The following is a 21,410-nucleotide window of genomic DNA, read 5'->3' as shown; positions in this document are numbered from 1 at the left end:
TCTTAGCGACAAAACTAAGCCCTTCTCATCACTTCTTCGACTAAAGAAATAAGACACTTTTCGCTGGGAAGCAGAACACCAAAAAGCATTTGATGAGCTCAAAGATTATTTGGCAAGTCCCTGAGTGATGATTCCTCCCATAAAAGGAAAGCCAATGAGGTTGTACATTTCAGCAACAGAAGAAACCATTGGAAGCATGTTGGCACAGGAAGATGAAGATGGCGTCGAAAGAGCCATATTTTATTTGAGCCGCGTGTTAAACGATGCTGAAACTCGATACATTATGATCGAGAAACTGTGTTTATGTTTATATTTCTCTTGCACCAAGCTGAAATATTATATAAAGTCAATTGATGTAATGGTTTTCTCTCATTTTGATATAATAAAACACATGTTATCCAAGCCTATTTTGCACAGTCGAATTGGTAAATGGTCTTTAGCCTTAACCGAATATTCGCTCACGTATGCCCCCTTGAAAGCAATTAAGGGGCAAGCAGTAGCTGATTTCTTAGCAGATCATACTTTGCCTAAAGAAATAAATTATGTAGGATTACAGCCTTGGAAGTTGTTTTTCGATGGCTCAAGCCATAAGGAAGGATCGGGAATTGGAATGTTTATAGTATCCCCACAAGGCATCCCAACCAAATTCGTGTTTCGAATTCAAGAAAGTTGTTCTAATAACGAAACTGAATATGAAGCCTTAGTCTCTGTCCTCGAGATACTGTTGGCCTTGGAGGCAAAAAACGTCGAAATTAAAGGCGATTCAGAATTGGTAGTAAAACAGCTTACCAAAGAGTATAAATGCGTTAGTGAAAACTTGGCAAAATATTACGTGAAAGCTATGGGTTTACTAGCCAATTTCGACCAAGCAGGAGTCAGCTACGCACCTAGGGTGAGCAATCAAGAGGCCAATGAGTTAGCACAAATCGCTTCTGGGTACATGGTAGATAAGAAGAAGTTGAAGGAATTGATCAAGATCAAGGAAAAACTGAGTCCTTTGGATCTCGACATTATGGCTATCGACAGCCTCACGCTTGGTGATTGGAGGAAACCAATTGTCGAGTATTTGCAAAACCCCGTAGGATCAACCGACAGAAAAATTAAGTACAGGGCTCTAAATTACACCATCATAGGCAATGAATTGTTTAAGAAGAATGTCGATGGAACATTGCTAAAATGCTTAAGCGAGGATGATGCGTTTGTAGCCATTTCTGCTGTGCATGATGGTTTATGTGGGGCACACCAAGCGGGAGCAAAAATGAAATGGATTCTTTTCAGACAAGGAATGTACTGGCCAACTATCATGAAGGACTGCAACGAATATGCAAAAGGTTATCAGGATTGCCAGAAGCACTCAGGAATCCAACACGTGCTAGCTAGTGAATTACACTCCATTATCAAGCCATGGCCATTTAGGGGTTGGGCTATAGATATAATTGGCAAGATACATCCTGCCTCATCGAGGCAGCACAAGTATATAATTGTGGCAATAGATTATTTTACCAAATGGGTCGAAGCCATTCCACTGCAAAATGTGACTCAGGAAACAGTAATCGAATTCATACAAAATCACATTGTGTATCGATTTGGGTTGCTTGAATCGCTTACAACGGACCAAGGGACGGTGTTCGTAGGACGAAAAGTAGCAGCTTTTGCAGAATCTTGGGGCATAAAGCTTTTAACCTCGACTTCCTACTACGCACAAGCAAACGGTCAAGTGGAGGCTGCCAACAAGACCTTGATCAGCTTGATCAAAAACCATGTAGGTCGAAAACCGAAAAGTTGGCATGAGTCTTTAAGCCAAGTCCAATGGGCCTACAAGAATTCACCAAAAGAAGCTACGGGAGCAACACCTTTTCGACTAGCGTACGACCAAGAAGCAGTGTTACCGGCAGAAGTATACTTGCAATCATGTAGGATTCAAAGACAGGAAGAGATTCCTAGTGAAGACTACTGGAACATGATGCTTGACGAACTGGTGAATCTCGACGAAGAAAGAATCTTAGCATTAGACGTTTTGATCAGACAAAAAGGATCGCATAGCCAAAGCCTACAATAAGAAGGTTAGAAATCGATCTTTTGTCACGGGGGATTACGTTTGGAAGGTTATTTTGCCAATGGATAAAAAAGATAGAGCTTACGAAAAGTGGGCCCCCAATTGGGAAGGACCATTCGAAGTCGAAAGACCGCTATCTAATAACGCTTATTTGATTAAAGAATTAAGCGGTCAACGTCAACATGTGACAATAAATGGCAAATACCTAAAAGCGTATAAACCAATGTTGCATGAAGTCGAAATCAAATGAGCAAAAAGATAAAAGATTGCCAAATCAAATGTTTTATTAATTATGATGAGACATTACAATCATGGCAAAAAACAAAAATACAAAAAGGTTGAAACTCAAAAAGGGAGATTGGCCTTATAGGCCTCATATCTAGCCTGCAGAGGGCCAATTTGGCCCACTAGCGCCGCCATTTGGCCCTCAAGCCGAGCCTTCTCCTTACGGGCGTTGAGGTCTTCAAAAGAGACTGCAGCAATCTCGACAGCCAGTCTAACAAGACCTGCCGGGTCTTGTTGGTCCAAGGAGGCCCGGAGGGAGTCAAACCTCTCCTTCAACTCACCAATCTGGTGCTCTTGAAAGAACGCCATCAAGGAAAGCTCCCTATACTCCTCGTACAAAGGTTTGGCTTCGACGAGTAGCTCCTGGAACTCCTGGAGAGGAACCCTGACGCGCGTGATAATTGACCTTTGAAGTAGTTGGTGGATGAGCCCCAAAAGGTCGTCGAGGCCAGCGGGGGATACAAACATGTCATCAAAGAGATCATGCCGGAAGGCCAGGTTGCGGATACGTTGGAGAATGACTCTACTATCCATGATTGGGGATTGGAAGAACAAAGCCGGGAAGAGGGTTACTAGCAAAAGAAGAAGTTACTAATGAAAAGAGTAAAAACGACTTTATTTATAATGAAGTGAAACAAACAGTTGCATTAATGCATGGCAAACAGTTATCAATGGTTACCCAAGCACAGTCAGCCACGTAAGCCACTACCGTGAGTGGAGGAAGTTGTTTCGTCGGAACAAGAACGTGGTAAAAGAACGTCATAAATTACTCTATTTTCAAGACATTGAGTAATGGCGTGGAAGATAGAAGGTTAGATTGCCGTGAAAGATACCAAGTTAAATGGTATGGAAATCAAAAGGCAAAGCAAGAGGGAGTAAGCTGACAAATCGTGTTAATTCGACAATAAAAGGACGCCAGACAAATTATGTCGACATCATCAACACGAATTAATCAATAAAGTCATTGTCGAGACAGGTACTTAAAGGGTAAAAGTACAAACATTGGCAACAAAGGTCATACAAGTACAGAGTTATTACAGACCCAAGACAATGAAAGGAAGTAAGCATAAAAGTCCTAAAACCTCGACTTAAAGGTTTCGAGTTGAGCGCCGGCAGCAACGATCCTGGCATCCAAGTTTTGCTTAACACCTTGCTCTGCTGCAACCTCTTTGGACAACTGAGATGTCGACAACATCACACTTGTGCATTCAGCAGCTAGAGTAGTCAGCCGGGCATTCACAACAGGACCTTCTTCGACCAACGTTGTCTTCTCCTTCTCAAGCATTGCCATCTCCCTCCGTAGCTCGTCCAGCCGAGTGTTAACACTCGACAAATCAGTTGCTATAAGAGTCTTCCTGGCAGTCAACTTAAGAACCTCATCCTTCACATTTAAGAGCCCTTGGGTGCTAGAAGTCACCTGCGCCTCTTTAGTCTTGATGAGTTGCTCCACAGTGTTGGCTTTATCAAGCGTGGCCAAAAGATCAACCAGGAAAGTCTGGAACTCAACAAGAGCATCAGCCTGAACTTGGTCGAGACGCTGGCCCAGCAGGAAAGTGAGCAACTCCTTGACATCATGGCCTGATTGAGGGTTAGCCCGGACTTTATCGAAGAATCTTTCATCGAAAACTAGGTCCTTCAATTTAGCCAAGACTTCTTCAATCTGGCCAGAACTAGCTACCCCGCTAGACTGAGCAGTCTCAGTAGTTTCAGCATGATGTGGCGGAGAATCAAGGTTCAAAGTACCATCGAGGAAACTTTGAATAGTGGCAAGCGGATCTTGGACCAAAAATGCATTAAGCCTTTCACCAGAAGCATGAGATGAAGCTGCTATCCTTGAAGAAGCAGAACCTCCTTTGGCATGCGAAGAAAGCAAAAACAGCTCCGGAATCTTATTGAGGCTTGGGAGAAGGGCCAGCTTGTGTCGAGTTTAGAGCATCAGCACCAGCGTCCACAAGATGCTTTGGAGGAGGCATGACACCAATCACTTGTTCAGGCTGAGTGACTAGGGGCATTTGGTCTTCGCCGCTTTGAACTTCGACATGTGGCATGCTTTGTTCAAGGGCCAGAGGAGAAGTGTTTGGAGTATCCTGCGGGGGAAAATTAGAAAGATTATCTCGACACTCCTTGGTATAATAAGGTGCACAACCAGGATGTTGCCAAGCAATTGGTTTCGAATTGAAATAGAAGTTCAACTTATCCCACATAGGGTCTAACTCGCTAGAATCTAAACTCGAACTCGAGGACCCCAGACTGCTCAAAGGACTCGACAGAACAACTCGTGGAGGATTACGAGGTAACAATTTGGCTCGGGGCACAACCATTTTAGACATGCCAACCCTCTGAAGAATGAAAAGCGAAATATTTGAGGGAGGAAAAGGAAAGAAAATCGAATTAAGCCATAGCTAACGATAAGTTACCTTGGGAGCAGAATTTTTGTGAGGACTTGAACTTGCCGAACTCTTGGAAAAATGAGAAGAATGGCTGCCAGACTTGCGACCAGACTTAGATTTCTTCTTGGAAATCTTCTTGGCTGAGGCCTTCTCATCAGTTTTGTGCTTGGCAGGGTCAGGGATAGGCACGTCCTCGTGAGAAGGAGGGCTGGAAGCAGAATGTTCTTGTGTTCCTACCTGAGCAAGAGATAAAACATCAGTAAACTTGCAAAACATATGGAAAGGTTGAACGCAAGCAGGGGATTTCGAACCTGATCAACAGCTTGGGCTCCACCTCCTTGGACCTCCTCAGGACGGCTAGTAGACTTAGCCGGGGAAGGTTTGCTAACGGCTGAACCACTGACCCCTTTTACCTTCTTCTGGGTTGCAGAGGTAGTAGGTGTAGCCCCTCGTTTTCGACTCTGAAATGAAAACAAAGGGTTACGCAATACATATATACCATGGAAAGAACAAAGTTTCACCGCCTAGATATTACCTTCAGTGCTTTAAGCTTGTCGGCCAAGCTAACATTGTCATCATCATCATCATCAATGGTAGCAGAAGTCACCCGAGGAGAGGCTTGAGGAGTTGGTCGACGAATTGGTTCAGCTGTGAGGAGAAAAGAAAGAAGAGTTAAGCCATAAATATCACGAGAAAGCCAGGTCGAAATAATTACCTTGACTAATAAGCGTTCTTATCGATATGTGGTTGAAGATTTCGACCGACACATGGAAAGGAAGATTCCATAGATAGTATTTAGTCCAGGTCACCCGCTTCCGAAGAGGCAACGCACTTTGGTAAAAATTCTTGATACTTACATGGTCAACCCATTTAGGAAGGACCAATGGAAGAGCCAAAGCATACTTACAAGTAGGCAACGGTGGGAATTTAAAGCCAGTTTTTCGAATAATAAAAGAGAGACCATCCTCATCGGGAGGGATGATCAACCGAGTTTTCTTGGCTTTAGACTCCCACATTTGCCTAAGAACTTGAGCTGCTTTAGCAACAGTTTCTCGAAGTCGAGGACCCGGAAAATACACTACACCGAAGAATTGCTGGAAAGCGTTGATCTCGGACGAATGCATACCTTTGGTCTTCTTAGGAGCTTGCTTCTGCAAAAGAAAAACATTCGTTATGCGCTGAAAACAATCTTCGATCGGCACCAAAATGTCGCTCCAATAAGTAGACCACCAAGTCTTAAATGCCTTGGTGACATAAAAAGAAGGGACAAAGCGAAAAGGACTGAGATTAATCAGCTCTTCGTTGTAGTAGTTAACGGTGGTGTCGAAAACGCTGAGTTTGGTAACGGCGCCAGGATAGAGAACAAGAGAGTGGTCGAACAATGTGTTAGGCAAATCCTGACTTGGCCCAAATTGTCGAGAAACCACCTGGGGGTTATAACCACACAGGGTATAGTCATTATTGGCAAAACCTATGGTCAACACTCGAGGGGATATTATGGTTTGCCAGAGTTCAAGCTGATGTGGGGAGAAATCTTCTGAATCGGGAAGCTTGGGGTAGGAAGTTTTCAGCCAACGCGGGCCTTAAGTGGGCTTGCTGTATGGGGCAAAACTGGAACGGTAATGTTTCAGTTCGAAGAACATGGTGAAATACTTCTTGAAATCGGCCTCAAAGTTAGAAGCATTGTAAGGAGGGGTTAAAGTCTCGAGCCTATGAGCATCAATCCTTGTGTTAGACACCGCAGGAGGGGTTTGTTTAGCCGGAAGAAAAGATTCGAAAACTGCATTCAACCAAAGTTGAAGAAGCCATAACGGACCGGTTGCATTTAAAGACATGACCTTGGGATCTTGAATATCGGCCACTGCTTCATTAATCATCTGATAAAGGTTACCAAGAACAAGCCTGGCCAAAGCGATTCTTCGACCCTCATGGAGCAAATTGGCCAAAGGAAGAAGCTTGGCGGGGATCCTCAGAGATTTAGTGCAAAATACGTAAGCAGAGAGCCAATACAAGAGAAACGCAACATGCTCAACATCAGAAACTTCACCGTCTTCGACATAGTGATCCTTGATAAATCGGCTAAAGGCTACATTGTCCGTCGAAATGGCGATAGGCTTAACTGGGGCAGCAGTAGAATGATAATCATCACCCATGAACCAGAGGCCAGTAATTGCAGCGACGTCGAGAAGTGTGGGGGTAATCATGCCAAAGGGAACATGGAAGCTGTTGGTAGATCTCTCCCAGAAATAGAATGAGCTCAAAAGCATAGCAGGATGATAGGAGATAGGTGATCTCGACAACTGAATTAAGTCAAAAATCCCAGTGACCTTCCAATGCCCAGACTTACTGGCCTTCTATCCTATCAAGCCATTTCAAATAAGCTCCGTCATTAGCGGTCGGATTGGGTGGGGCAGATCGAAAAGCCCTCTTAGGGTCATTCAAAAAGGGTAAGCGGTAAGAGGATCGAAAAGCAAGGATAAGCTCTTCCCCTCGAATACTAGGGTGAAATGTCTCATGACCATCAGGAAGGCTAGTAAGTCTATCCTTTCTCGCTTTCTTCAGAGGTCCTAAAATGGCGCGCAATGTACCATTAACAGAGATAGGAATGAGTACCTGAGATTTCCAGATAGCCCTCTTTTCCGCTTCATACGGTGGGTCTGGAATGGGAACGCGTTTGGCTTCACCCATTTCAAGAGCAGCAGCCAGTGGTATAACGTTGTCGGAATCGGAAGCCATGAAAGTGATCGGAGAGCGCACCAGAGAAAAATGAAGAAACAAAGGGTTAAGCAATTTCAAATGGAACTTGGAAGATTTGAAAAGTGTAAAGCTTACAAGGAAGCAACAATGGTGTATTTATAGACAGAAGGGGAAACAGACGTGAAGCTGCATTGCACAGCATTGCATAAAATTTGAAATCTCAACAGTTATTTTATTATTATAACTGTAGCTTCCTAGTATATAGGCTGTAAAGGAGCAATGATGACTCTAGTGAGGAGACTGCAAATTAGCAGGCGGAAGTCAGACGCTATGACTTTTGATTGGACCTGAAGATGAAAGGTTGAAATTGCAAGAACGTTGGAAGGGATGGTAGTTCCGCTCGAAATTTCAGGCTCAAAAAATGCTTGCTCTCTCCAAGGTCTGGTAGTCGAGAATCAACATTTTTGGGGGGCATTTGTTGGCCCAAGAATGTTTGGCCCAAAACACATGGGCTTGTCGAAGATAAGACCAGGAAAATCAAGGAAAAGACTAAGTTTAAACGCTAGCGAAAGTCGACAAAGGATGTCGTTGCTATTAACACGGGCATGTTTACCACATGCGGCTTTGAATGAATCAGTTGAAGGAACGTGTGCCTCCCCCCCACGATGGCCACCCACGTGGCAAGTAAACGGTTAGGAGGCACCACCTTCCCCACTGCGCATGAAGTTACCATTGCAAGCAGGAGATCGTGGAGGAGCCAAGCCCACTAACTCACCCAGCAAGGGGAAAAAACCGCCAAAGACATGCGAGACAGTGGAGTACTATAAATAGGAGAAGATTATGCAAAAGAAAGGGTTCCCAACTCAACTCTTAAAAACTCACTAAAAGCTCACATGTCCGCATCAAAGAGACTCAACGAGCCTAACGTGATCATGGAGGAGTATGTTGCTGAACCAGCCGTTTATGTTTCATGCCTTTGAGCGCTTCAAGCTTGTTATTTTGTTACTTTGTATTTCTGTTGATGTAATTAGGCGTTTTCGACTTATTTGATGTACTTTTCAGTTTGTTCAGTGCAATTCGAATTTCAGCACCTTTAAACTTGCAGTTTATTCACTTATTGGGTTTACCCTTGACACGTTGGTGTCGAGATTTCTAAGTTTCACACACAACACTTTGACAAGACGTTTTCCCAAAAGAACCCTTAATTCGCAAAATTCTTAATTTCTTAAACTTTTTCCAATCGAATTTGGAGAATGTTTGTTTACTAAATATCACTGTAAACAGCTTCCAAATAATATCAATGACTAGCTCTTTTATAAAAAAAATTCACTCTATAAAAGGTTACTTGGCAAAAACATGGCCATATAAAATTATTCTTGACACGTGGTAATTATGACGTGATCCTTTGTGAGCCACATCACCAATTAATTAATAGTTGAATATCAAAAAATGAGGATTAAAAAAAATTAATTGTAAAATTGGGGACCATGAAAAGTTTGATGCTATGGACTAAACCAAAGCTTAATTAATTAATCATAAAATGAGAGTCTAAAAAATTATTTTAGCCAAAAAAATTAATGTTTTAGTCATAAAGTTTTAGAAAAGGGTTCAAATGTAAAGGTTAGGTTTATGTCTTATGGGGTTAGCATTAGACATCATAATTAAATATGAATCCGTGAATACGTACATGATCTTGACTTTGATGGAGAAAACTCATTTTAACCTGGTTGAAATAAAAATTGAACTCGAACTTGCCTAGGCGGATATAAGGATGGGTTTAGGACTTTAGGGGAGCATGTACCCATCTCGAACCTACCTTCGAACCCGCCCCAGAGTAATAAATAAATAATTTGAATTACTCAAATTTCAACTTTATTATATTTTAAGATTTTTTATGCGTGTTTTATAAATTAAACGAGGATTAGGTTATTGTATCACACATTGCTCAAATCAACCATCCTCCTCTGGGAATGGTGAAAGCAAAACCCGACCCACCCTTTCTTGGCCTAATTAACATGTTATAAGCAGTTTATGACATATCTCAGGGCTCAAATGTGCCCCCTAAGAATTCCTTAATTGTTAAGGTTTTTGTTTTTTTTTTAAAGAATTGTTAAAAGTTGAAAACAGAGATATACTATTAGATTGGATTGGAAACATTATTCTAAAAACTTCCATACGCCCTTCGTAGTTCAAATCACATCCACTAATTAATGTTCATATTTTCTTTGTGTGCATGCTCCCACAGTCCCACAAAAAAACAAGCACATCTTATCTAAACTAAGAAATTGCCAAGAACTGTAATATGACTTTAAACACAATTTCTTCCTCCCAAAAGACCAGTACACATGACGAAATTACAAAGAAATAATTAGCAACAGCTAGCCACTAAGAATGTGATCCAACAAACGAGACAAGTAAAAGGCATTGGTTGAAAACTCCATTTTGTTGCTAGTATGAACGTCCCGAAGTACGTGTGTCACTGTGGGCTGTGGCGTCAATATTCAAAGTCAATCAACCTTCAGGGACCACCCTATGCTCATTTATCTTAGATGCTCTCGAACGAATGCTACACGCTAATTCCACGTTTTCTTTCTACTCTAGTCGCATGTTTAGATCTGCATTTGTTACATTCATCACCAATGGATTCCTCAAGTAGAACTTAAAATGGACGTCAAAACTAGCTTATCATTTTAATGAGTTCTTTCTGAAAATCAATTCTGTTTAGATGTGATATTTTAATGATTTCCGAATATGCTATGAATTTATTGAAATGAAATCTGGCTGCTAAACGTTGCCCGATTCTAAAATTGTCCTTTTCTATTTGTCCACCTTTTTTTTTGAGAATTGTAACAGCTCTTTCCATTACCCAAACACAATAGTGGGATCAATTTTAAAGAAAAATCGAAAAGATATTATTTTACACAATAATTGAATGCCATTATCTATTTGTCCACCTTATGACTTTATCTATAGGCTTAATTGCATCTTTGGTCCCTGACATTTATAAAAGCCACGATTTTGGTCCCTCACCTAATTTAATTACAAAAATCATCCCTCACCTAACACTCTGTGAACAAAGTTGGTCCCACCGTCAATTTTTTAACGGAAGAAGCTTATGTGGTGTTTGAAAACTTAGGTGGAAGTGCCACCGGAGAGAGGGAGGCACATGCCTCTACATCTCAGAGGAAAAAACAACAAAAAAACTCAGAGGAATAGGACACAACCTCAATCCCAGCGTTCCAACAACTAGGCCTCCCAACAGCAAAGCTTCACTATGAGATAAAAAAAAACAGCCGAGAGGAGAGGAAAAATCGATTCTGACGCCAGTGGCACTTCCACATAAGCTTTCAGACGCCACGTAAGCTTCTTCCGTTAAAAAATTGACGGTTGGACCAACGTTGTTCACGAAGTGTTAGGTGAGGGACGATTTTTGTAATTAAATTAGGTGAGGGACCAAAATCGTGGCTTTTGTAAATGTCAGGGACCAAAGTTGCAATTAAGCCTTATCTATATTCTATCAGCAAGTGGGGTCTAGTTGAAAATACTAAATACAGAAACTGTACACAGTACACTCATTTAGTCCAATATACTAAGATTGTAGACAGATTAAATGCTGTATCATTTCATTAAATCCCCTTGTTTTAGGTTTAGGACACTCGGTAAAGTCTGAATATGAGTAAGTTTATCACCTTAGTAAAATTTTACCCGCATGGGTTAAGTAGAAGTTAGTATCCATGGTTGCGGGTACAGTACTGGGTATGAGTACGGTACGTGGTACAACATTTATCTTACATATTACTATTAATTATATATCAAATCTCCCAATACTCAGCGGAAAGAGGTGGAACAGTGGACGAACAACGATAGGATAAAGGCGGAAAGAGACTTTCTTCTTAAATGAGAGGTCAAACGATGTGAGAAAGACGTGTTTTAGATATCAAAATAAGAGAAATTAACTTTAGTTAGTTTCTATTTCCTGTAAATATAATATCTAAAATTTTAATTGGTTTAAAAAGAACCCCTTTATTTTGTCTTCGAAGTACCCACGAAAGTAGTCCCAGAAGCACTTAATACGTATCTACTCGTACTCGTACCCAGTATGTACCCGGTACAAGAACTTTGTCATTTTTTAAGTACCCATAGGGTAGAAGTAATATATTGTAGTAGATTATGTTTATTAGTTGAGTTTTTAAAGGAAGGGAAGGAAATGGGGTGGTTTATGAGAAACACTCCCCTTATTTGAGAGATTTTATAGGGGAACGGTTTGAAGAAATTTTGAAGCCCTCTAAGACTTACCAAAGACCCTTGTTTAATTGTTTTGTGAAGTTCTTCAAATTGAGGGCTTTGAAAAATTTGGAACTTACAAAAAAACAGTAGGCACACCCTCTTTCACTCACTTGCCCTCTTCTCCTCTTCCCCTCAAAGTTTTCCCCTTCCGTCCTGTAGTTTGTGATTTTTTAGGGGCGTTTGTGTGTTTAGTTTTGGAGGGGAGGGAAGCGAAATGAGAGACTTATGGAATGTCTACTTGTTTGAGAGTTTTTAAAGGAGGGGGTAAAAGTTTGGTGAATTTGTGAAAACCCTCTAAAATCCCTCCAAGACCCGTTCTTCTAGTTATTTGGTGGAATTTTGAGCTTCCAAATAAGGGGAGGGCTTAACCTGCCTTCCTTTTCTTTTCTCTTCCATTCCCCTCATAGTCTTCCCCTTCCTTTCCTATAAAATTCACAAATAATTTCTTTAAATTAGGGTTAGACCTAGGTCCATGTTAAAAGTTAGTTAAAAAGTGATGATTATTTCACAATTTTAAAGACTTAATTGATCATATCTCTAGTTATCATCAAACTTTATCAAAACTATAAGCTAGCTTGCCAAAGTGGTATTTTGCAACCATTAAGGTTGACAACTAACGGTTGCGGCATCTTTCGAGCCACATGTTTAATTCCATGGTAAAGAATTGAGGGCTTTTATTTTGATGATGAAATAGGCAAACATGATTCTTGCTGAAGAAGGTTCGTTCTTTGAGATTGTTTTCATTAGTGCAATTAAAGTATTCCTAATTTGGATCACATGGAGTCACTTAAGAAATACTTTTTATAAGTTTTTAGCACAAGGTGGAAAAAAGAAAGGGACTGAAACCAAAAAAACTAACTAATACCGTTTACACAGCTTTAGAATGGTGAAGGGGTAGAATAGAGTAATGATATATACACACCTCACTTTCTCTTCCATCTCATTTCCACACATTTTTCTTCTTTTCTCTCTCTGCATTTCTTATCACATCACAAATCATATCACTCATTTCTCTCATTTCTCTTCTTCTTTAAGTAAGGTGGAGGTGGAAATGGTTTGTAAACATAACATTATTCGGGTAGAATATAATAATGTGGGGGCTGCAGGACTTGGCTGCTGACAAGTCTTGAACAAATGACATCAGGTGTAGAATTTTATTGATATCACTGGCCTACACGGAGGAGAAGAAAATAAGTAAATAATGGTACATCAAATAAGGCTTTTTCAGGTTCCTTTGTCAAAGTCCTTACAAAATTACCCCACAAAAATTTGAAGTCTTGGTATTGTAACCTATAAAAGCATATCCCTCTAAACTAATTTTGCAGATACTGATAAAGCTGTAACTTTTGAGAAACTCACATATATACAGCTTATCAGGAAAAATGCCCTCAAAGAAGCTTCAATGGAGATCATTGGTACTTGGCTGTTTTAAGGACAACAACTCATCCTTAGAAACCCCAAAAATAGTTTCCAAAAAGACATCTTCTACTAGACTCTCCCTCTCTGATGTAAGCAATTATTCATCACTCTCCATCATGAGTGATTTATCCAATTCTCTTGTGGGATCAAATCTTCAGATTTTCACTTATCAGCAGCTCAAAGAGGTCACACACAGCTTCAACAAATCCAATTTTCTTGGGGAAGGTGGGTTTGGGAAGGTGTATAAAGGGTTCATTGATGACAAGCTTACACTTGTTCCTAGGACAGTAGCAGTTAAGGCCTTAAATTTGGATGGAAAACAAGGCCATAGGGAGTGGTTGGTGAGAATTGCTAAAAACCTTTCAATATAGCTATGCATCTTGTTCTGTTTTTTTCCAGTGATGAAATTGTCTAATTTCTTTTTGCACTGCACAGGCTGAAGTAGTCTTTCTGGGGCAGTTGAAGCATCGTCATCTGGTCAATTTAATTGGCTATTGCTGTGAAGATGAGCACAGGCTTCTTGTGTATGAATACATGGAGAGAGGCAATCTAGAGGAAAAGCTTTTCAAAGGTGCATGCATGTTTTTCTCTAAATTGGCTCTCATTATGAAAGAAAAGGGGGAAAAATTGAAACAAGAGCCAAATTTTCTTACAAAAGACTGTTATTGTTCTAAAATGCAGGTTATTTAGCAACCTTGCCTTGGCTAACAAGAATCAAAATAGCAATTGGGGCTGCAAAAGGACTTGCTTTCCTTCATGAAGAAGAGAAGCCAGTCATATACAGAGATGTTAAAGCCTCAAACATTCTTCTGGATGCTGTAAGTCCTCAGTCATTAACCTTTGTTTCCTCAATTGAGCATCATACGTGTTTGTATTTCTAACAGCGCACGTTCCAAGGCAGTTTGAATGTGCTTTTGGTCAATTTGAACGTAAATACAAACACACAGTAACTAAAAGCAACGCAAACTAACATGTGTATGCTCTTTATGTTTCTTTTTTCAGGATTTCAATGCCAAGCTCTCTGATTTTGGTTTAGCAATAGATGGACCAGATAAAGATCATACACACATTACAACTCGTGTAATGGGAACCCAAGGTTATGCTGCTCCTGAGTATATCATGTCAGGTATTCTTCTCAAAATTAACCAATTTCAAACCAGTTCCTTTAGTGCATGTTTGGATAATTGGATACATAGTAGATTTTCACATGGGAAGAAAAATTCATTACTCCTGATAGTTTTTGCCGGAACAGAATTGATTCGAGAATATCTAAACGTGAATTCAAACATGCTATTTAGTTTCATTCATTGAAAACTTTCTTCAGTTGACTCAATATACCCTCTATTTCCTCTTTAATCAGGCCGTTTGACAACCATGAGCGATGTGTATAGCTTTGGAGTGGTTCTCTTAGAGCTTCTCACAGGAAGAAAATCTGTGGACAAGAAACGACCCACTAGGGAACAAGATTTGGTAGAGTGGGCAAGGCCTCTATTGAAAGATCACTATAAGCTTGAAAGAATAATGGACCCAAGGCTTGAGGATCAGTACTCAATTGAAGGGGCTAGAAAATTTGCAGCTTTGGCTCATCAATGTCTAAGCCTTCATGATAAGAGCAGGCCCACCATGAGAACCGTGGTTAAGAGCTTAGAGCCGTTGTTGAAACTGAATGATATCCCTATTGGCCATTTTGTTTATGTGGTTCCAAGTGAAGAAGGTTCAGTAGAAGTGAATGGAAAAGGAGTGGAAAATGACCGTGATGCGATCAATAAAGGCGTGGTGAAGGTTAAAGAAGAAGAGAATGAAGAGAAAAATGAGAAGGGTCACAACCGGCGTCGTCGAAAAAGTCGTGGCAGTAGACGCAGGGTTAAGCCTTTGAGGTCTCATGCTGTTCACTCTGATACTGCTCTGTATAAAACTCTTGGTACCAGTTTGTATTCTCCCAAGCAAGCAGCAGAAATAAATGGACATGGCGAATATTAGCTTGATTTCGTGCATACCGGCCTAAGTCAAAATCACAATGGACAGAAGTAACACTAAGGAAAATTGACTCTATCAACCGCGAAACCGAACGAATTTCTAAACATGTACTGAGGAATGGAATTCTCCTTGATGTAATCATAGTTAAAGTTAGGAAAAAGAAAAATTAGACATAGGATGTACATGCATCATACAGTTCTTGTTTTTGTTTGTTTGTTTGATTTTGATGTTTGATTTTTTAAAATTTCAGCATGTTTTAGGTGACTGATGTTACATACACCTAAGTATACTTACCACATACTTATTTCAAAGCTATTATGCAGTTTAAACGTTACACACATTTCACATTCAGATTATTATGATGTTTGTTTAATAAACCTTGTGTTCTGCAATTTTGTCATGATTTTCTACCTTACTTTGATAAATGTGGACTTTCTCATTTTAATTAATTTTTAATTATTATTCTTTCTTCTTCTTGGAAAACATGATTAAATACGACCTATCTCCTATCTGCAGCATTTTTTAATTCTTAACTAACAAAGTCATCGATATTCATTTGAAAAAACTAATAATTTAGAACTGAAATAAACCAAATTTTATCATTGTCCTGCGCCGGTTCCGCGTGTTGACAAATGGTTATTGATGAATAATATTTGGGTTTAGGATAACATTTTCCCAAACTGTGGCATCCATGTTCTGGGAGACTTAGATTCATTCTGCTAGGCTGATGATTTTGCATTTTCAGTTCTTTTTTAAATCACTCCCATTCTGCTAGCGAGAAAACAAAAGGCAGTAATGGCAAAGTATATAGTATCTTGAATTTAACCTGAGACATCCTTAATAAACGCATTGACTGATTGGCTCAAATAGCACATATTTCGCTCCCTTAAGTATAAGACACTAGAGTTTGTAAACCACTAAACTAAAGAGCCTAAGAGGACCTTAAGTGTCTAGATTGCTTGTTTGGATCCGTTTGTTTTTTCTCCCGAAATAAAATTGGCACGAATTTGTTTACATGTGAAATAAATAGTGAAATGGACAATATATAAAGGATTCGTCTAGGAGTTTGTTAAAGGTCCTCTTGCGATATTTAAGTTTAGTGGTTTACAAATGGTGAAGTTATGCATTCCTAAGGCCTATAAACACCTTATTTCGTGAAAGAACTAGATATGAACAAAGTAATTAAATTAAAAATGACAGAAACGGTAAAGATGGAAGAAAAATATATTTACTTTACTCTCATGGTAACCATTGTCATTTTCTATAGACTTGGACGTTTAAAGTTTTAAAGCAATCAGATAGGAAATGGTTCCAAACTAACCTCAAATAGAAGTGGTCTGAAACCAACCTCAAATAGAAAATGTTCAGCCTATTTTGGTATTTAGTTGGAAATCAACCTTATTTTGTGTGAATCATTTCTCAAAATATCTTAGAAACAAAGTTTTCTAGAGGTCGGAAAATGCGTAAATTCACTAAGTTTTGAATAAAAATGAGAGAATCAATTGTGAAACGTATAACTAGGTATCAAATCGGGTGAAGTGATTTAGCTATTAATGAAAATTTAAAAATGAATTATTTTTCTAACTCTTTAACTAAAAATACTTTAACTTGATTTATTACATTGCCTCCTAATTCAGTTCATAATTGGATACAGCTTGAGAGGCAGTTTCATTAACAATTTTTTAGGGGAGAAGCTAAGGTGAGTCTAATGGATTTAGTAAACATAAAAAAAATTGGATGAAGAGTCTATTGATGACTATTTGAATAAGTCTAGACAAATGAAAGACTATGTTTTATATAAATGTCTCAAGATGAACTAGCTAGTTCGGATTACTGCAGGTGATTGAACATGAATAGGAAATTCAATTAAGTTTACTAGACACTTCATTTTTTCTTAATTAATAAAAGGATTAAAAACTCAATCTTCATCTTTAATGATTACAATTAGCTTAGCCAATTGAAATTTTATAAATTGTTAGAAAACAAGGCAAACAATTTCATTCCTTTGAACTAGACTTAGGCTTTCGTTGGGGCTAAATATTGACATCAACTTCCTTCACCAACCCCAACCAAGCCACTAGTGGGGTTAATGAAAATCACTGGTGGCAAAGCTTAAATCACAAATTCAGAATCTACAACTTTCGTTTGGTGACATGTCAACAATCAAAACGAAGACTAATACTAATCAAATCAAATCAAATACCACAAGAGAAATAATGGCTCAAACATTCAATAAATGCATGGCATATTTTATTTTATTATTTGAAATGATGTCGTTTACAATCTTCCTAAGAACATCATTATACTTTGATCAGGTATTGCCTCACAAGGTGTGAATATTTTCAGCTCAAACATGATTATTTCTCATGGAAGATATTTATGTTACAAATAAAAAATTAACATGAAACAAATCAGAAATTCTTTATTTGGTTTAAACAAGTACCTGATACAAAAATAAACCATGGTAAGTGAAATTTAGGAAATTATACAAGCAGACAGTAACACATTGGTTCAGCTACAATATGTATAGGCAAAATTAGAGCAGGTTCTAAATTTAAACAAACATTTTGATTATCTGAAAAAATCGGTCTCCACTAGTTTTTTTTTGGAAGGGGTCTCCACTAGCTTTATGAGGCAATGAGATAAGTCGTTTTCAAATTCTTTACATAAAATACATATTGATCACATAATATAGAAAAATCTGGAGTCATGGAATGACATAACCATTTGAAAGCCAAATGTGTGTTGAAATTAGAAGTACAGAGAAAACAGGGGTATACTTTTAGATCAATAATATATTCAAGCTGCGTTGTTCAACGCAGCAGAACAATATTAGGCATGAATCCACTCAGAATACTCAAAATTCTTCAGATATAGTAATGAACTAGTCTAAACTGCCTGAATTCAAATGAAGAATCAAGCCAAAAAGGGTTCAACATGGGAAAGACTGCACAAAGGATTTAGTTTAGCTGGTAGCAATAGCAGAAAATGGAACTGTGGCTTGAATTTTTGTACCAAAAAGTTGGACTAGAATGAGTACTCATTTCACGCATCCACCAAACACCAATATTATGTGTTCTAAATTAATTGAAATCAAAACGTATCTCTCCATAATCCATATTTTCGTCTTTCTCATTGATGGTGGAAACTGAACACATTCATTCACATTGGACAAAAGCTCTGCATTGTGTGGCACATTGTCATTGATTTTCAAGCTAACCCATTTTAAGATTTTCCATTTGAGGTGCAAGTCACACTAATTATACTATTTTATCAGAACAAGGATAGTGACATAGTCTAAAAGTTAGGTAGAGCCCACAATTATATCCATTCATATGATGGAGCTTAGGGAACATTAGGGTGAGACAGGTTTTTCAATTGATTAATTTAATTTGATAGGAATGCAATGCCAGTTTCAACTTTCAAGACTTTGCTTTCCGGAGTTAAAAATATTAAGCTGCTTTTTTCTTTTCATTTTCCCCCTTCTTTTCCCACGATTTTGTTGCAATTCGTCTTCCCTCTACTGTCAGTCTGATCCAGGACATGTCCACATGCAATACTCGTTTATTAATTCTTCATCCCACTACTATGACACTTTGATTAGCCCACAAACCCGCCACTTCTCATCAATTAGGAATGGAGTAATGCATTTGGTACACATCATATGTATAGTATTACAATCTTAGTGTGTGTTTGGTTTCAAGTTGGGAACCTCAAACTCAATTTTCACTTGGTAAAATCATGTTTGGATGACAAATAGATATTTAAGTGTGATATTGTAAAATTAATTCTGGTAGAATTAGAGAGACTAGTTATACATTGAACATAATCAATTATGAGATTGTACAACTAAATTTCAAAACATTACCTTACAAAAGTCATTTTTTTTCCATAATGATACATGGTCTTAAAAAATATATAAACACGTATACAAATTCTATATAAATGTTATGTCAATCACTATTGATTTAACTACAATCGTAATTTAAAACCTTGGAACCAACATCATATTCACCCTCACCACAAAATATAACAACACCCCATTTTCTTGGTTCAAACAAAACATTTCGGGAGGTTTGCTTCAAGATTTGAAGACACATTCTCACAGATATGGAGATTAATAATGCATATTCATGTGTTTATTATAAAGATTAGAAACTATAATTCTCAAGTGTAAGTCTTTCCCATGAATTCCATTCGATTCACATGAAATGAGTAGGAGATCCTGCATTTTCATAAGAAAGATGAATGTATCTTCTCGCTTCACCCACATTAAATGATTTTTTTATCTATTTTAATTTTTAAATTAAATAAAGAAATTAATTTCTATGCATTGACAGTGTAAATTTTTTTACACAATCATTCAATCACAACCTTTCATTTCCTATTTAAAAAAATTATTAAAATCTAAATTAATTATGAAATAGCAAAATGAAGGGATGTGATTGAATGATTGTATAAAATTTATTTACACTGTCTCTTAATTAAATTTAAAATACATTCTCAAAAGTACCAAATACTTATCAAAGACATTTATAAATTTTATCCAGAAATAACATTCCTGTAATCATATTAGTAAGAATGTGATATCAATCAAATCTAATCTAGAAACAAACTACCCCCCTCATACTTTGTTTGTGCCAATATAGGCCCAGCTGAGTTAAAAAAAAGAATATAGGCCCAGCCCAACCCGTGCCATTTTAGTATGGGATGTGTTGGGCTGGGAATATGGAACCCATCAATATGTGTAACCCATGCCAGCCCACAAGTTGATGCGGGCGTTGAGGGTTCCGGCCCGTGAAACCATAATGGGAAAGGAGCGTAGTTACGCCGGGACCGTCGCAGCCTCGCCCGGTTCAGCGGCGGCCGGTAAAGGAACGCACCTGCACAGTTGCACCACACCAGTATGATCTCTCTTCCATCCTAGTTAACCTGGCTTTGTGCATTATCACCTACACTTCTGTATTTCTGTTTTCATTACTGCACTTCACTTTTAATTTTTGCTGCTCTAACCATTTTTATAAGGTTATTCAGAATTTTTGTTTTTTTCTTTCTGATTGTTGGTGGCCACTTCTGGTTCTTTTGTCATATATTTTTGAATTGGTAGTTAACTAGGATGATTTAGATTTAGATTTACATTCTATTCCTTCAAGAGGGATGTCAATGCCATATGATATAAATACTAAATACATTCACATATCACATTTAGAAATCCAAATGAATTTCTTGTGCATATGCATGTCCTTTTTTTTCTTTTCTTTCTCTTATACTTGATGTAGAACGGTCTTTCAGTTTTACTCTTCAATATTCAATAGACTATGATGGTTGTGTAATGGAAACCAAAAGCTAAAGTATTTTCTGTTTGGTTGTTTTGTATTGTGCAGACCATACAATATTGTGGGGTAGCTTCGGCATTGGTAGGTTTTTACTTTCACGCTCTTGTTCATTAGTTTTCTTTTCTTCTCTCTTCTTCTTATCATCTCTTGTATTGGGTTGAAGTACCCCTTGTACTTCTATTCAATATATGTCTAATTGCCTATCAAAAAAAAAAAATACAAAGGCACAACCCAACGTTTCTGGGGCTATTGAATTCCTTAATAAAGAATACGGCAGGCAGTAACGTAGCATGCTAGAGATTGCGGCAGTAAGAGTGATCAAACATTATCTTTGACTTAACTCTATTGCCAGGTACTTTATAGTGAATCAGCTCTCTACCACACTTACTTTGATTTTGTGAATCAGCTTTTGTTTTTCAGTTATTGATAGTTTCATGATTCATATGTGATCATAATGATGCATGATTATGTTTACACTCTTCCCTACCTTCTATGTGAGTTGCATTGGTGTGAATTGCATTAATCAAAGATGACTCAGATTACAAGCTATGTGAGTTATTTATAGTAGCTCTGTTACATTGCAATGTTTAGCAGAAAATATAACTCACGCTAACAACTCAGTAGTAAACTTATTCAGTTATAACCAACTTCTATCAAAGCTCTCTCTTATCATATCATCTCCCCTCAAGCTTAGAGCTAGACAAACTCAGCACTCTAAACTTGGAATGAAAATCTGGAACCCGAAATAGCCTTGGTAAGACCCTCAGCAATCTGATGCAAGGCAGATGAATGATGGACAGAAATGAGGCTAGCAACAACCTTTTCACGGACAAAATGTAAGTCAATTCAAAGTGTTTAGTCTGATTGAGAATCAAAGGATTAGAGGTCAATTGCACGGCCCCAATGTTAGCACAATATATGGTTGGAGGAGAATGTGAGGGAATGTTCAATTCTTGCAAGAGA

General features: G+C 38.4%; 2 protein-coding genes across 2 annotated transcripts; both read left to right on the top strand.

The window, feature by feature from the left end:
• The first annotated feature begins 358 nt into the window (after nt 1–358).
• LOC130744843 (uncharacterized) lies at nt 359–2,059 on the top strand. Its single transcript, XM_057597005.1, has one exon. It carries the CDS (start codon nt 359–361, stop codon nt 2,057–2,059), a length of 1,701 nt encoding a protein of 566 aa, XP_057452988.1.
• Nucleotides 2,060–13,019: 10,960 nt separating this feature from the next.
• LOC130746454 (putative receptor-like protein kinase At1g72540) lies at nt 13,020–15,462 on the top strand. The gene is made up of 5 exons (XM_057599081.1): nt 13,020–13,475; nt 13,570–13,705; nt 13,816–13,952; nt 14,137–14,260; nt 14,495–15,462. Exons 1-5 carry the CDS (start codon nt 13,098–13,100, stop codon nt 15,112–15,114), a joined length of 1,395 nt encoding a protein of 464 aa, XP_057455064.1. The 5' UTR covers nt 13,020–13,097; the 3' UTR covers nt 15,115–15,462.
• Nucleotides 15,463–21,410: the final 5,948 nt, after the last annotated feature.

This window comes from Lotus japonicus, chromosome 3 (assembly GCF_012489685.1).
Source record: "Lotus japonicus ecotype B-129 chromosome 3, LjGifu_v1.2".
NCBI classification, from domain to species: domain Eukaryota; kingdom Viridiplantae; phylum Streptophyta; class Magnoliopsida; order Fabales; family Fabaceae; genus Lotus; species Lotus japonicus.
This window is presented reverse-complemented; position numbering and strand designations above follow the sequence as displayed.

Excerpts from the sequence above, each read along its gene's own strand:
- LOC130744843 (XM_057597005.1), top strand. The coding sequence starts at position 359 with ATGGTTTTCTCTCATTTTGATATAATAAAACACATGTTATCCAAGCCT.
- LOC130746454 (XM_057599081.1), top strand. The coding sequence starts at position 13,098 with ATGCCCTCAAAGAAGCTTCAATGGAGATCATTGGTACTTGGCTGTTTT. Across the intron at positions 13,953-14,136 it reads CAAACATTCTTCTGGATGCT|GATTTCAATGCCAAGCTCTC; the intron begins GTAAGTCCTCAG and ends TTCTTTTTTCAG. Across the intron at positions 14,261-14,494 it reads TCCTGAGTATATCATGTCAG|GCCGTTTGACAACCATGAGC; the intron begins GTATTCTTCTCA and ends CTCTTTAATCAG.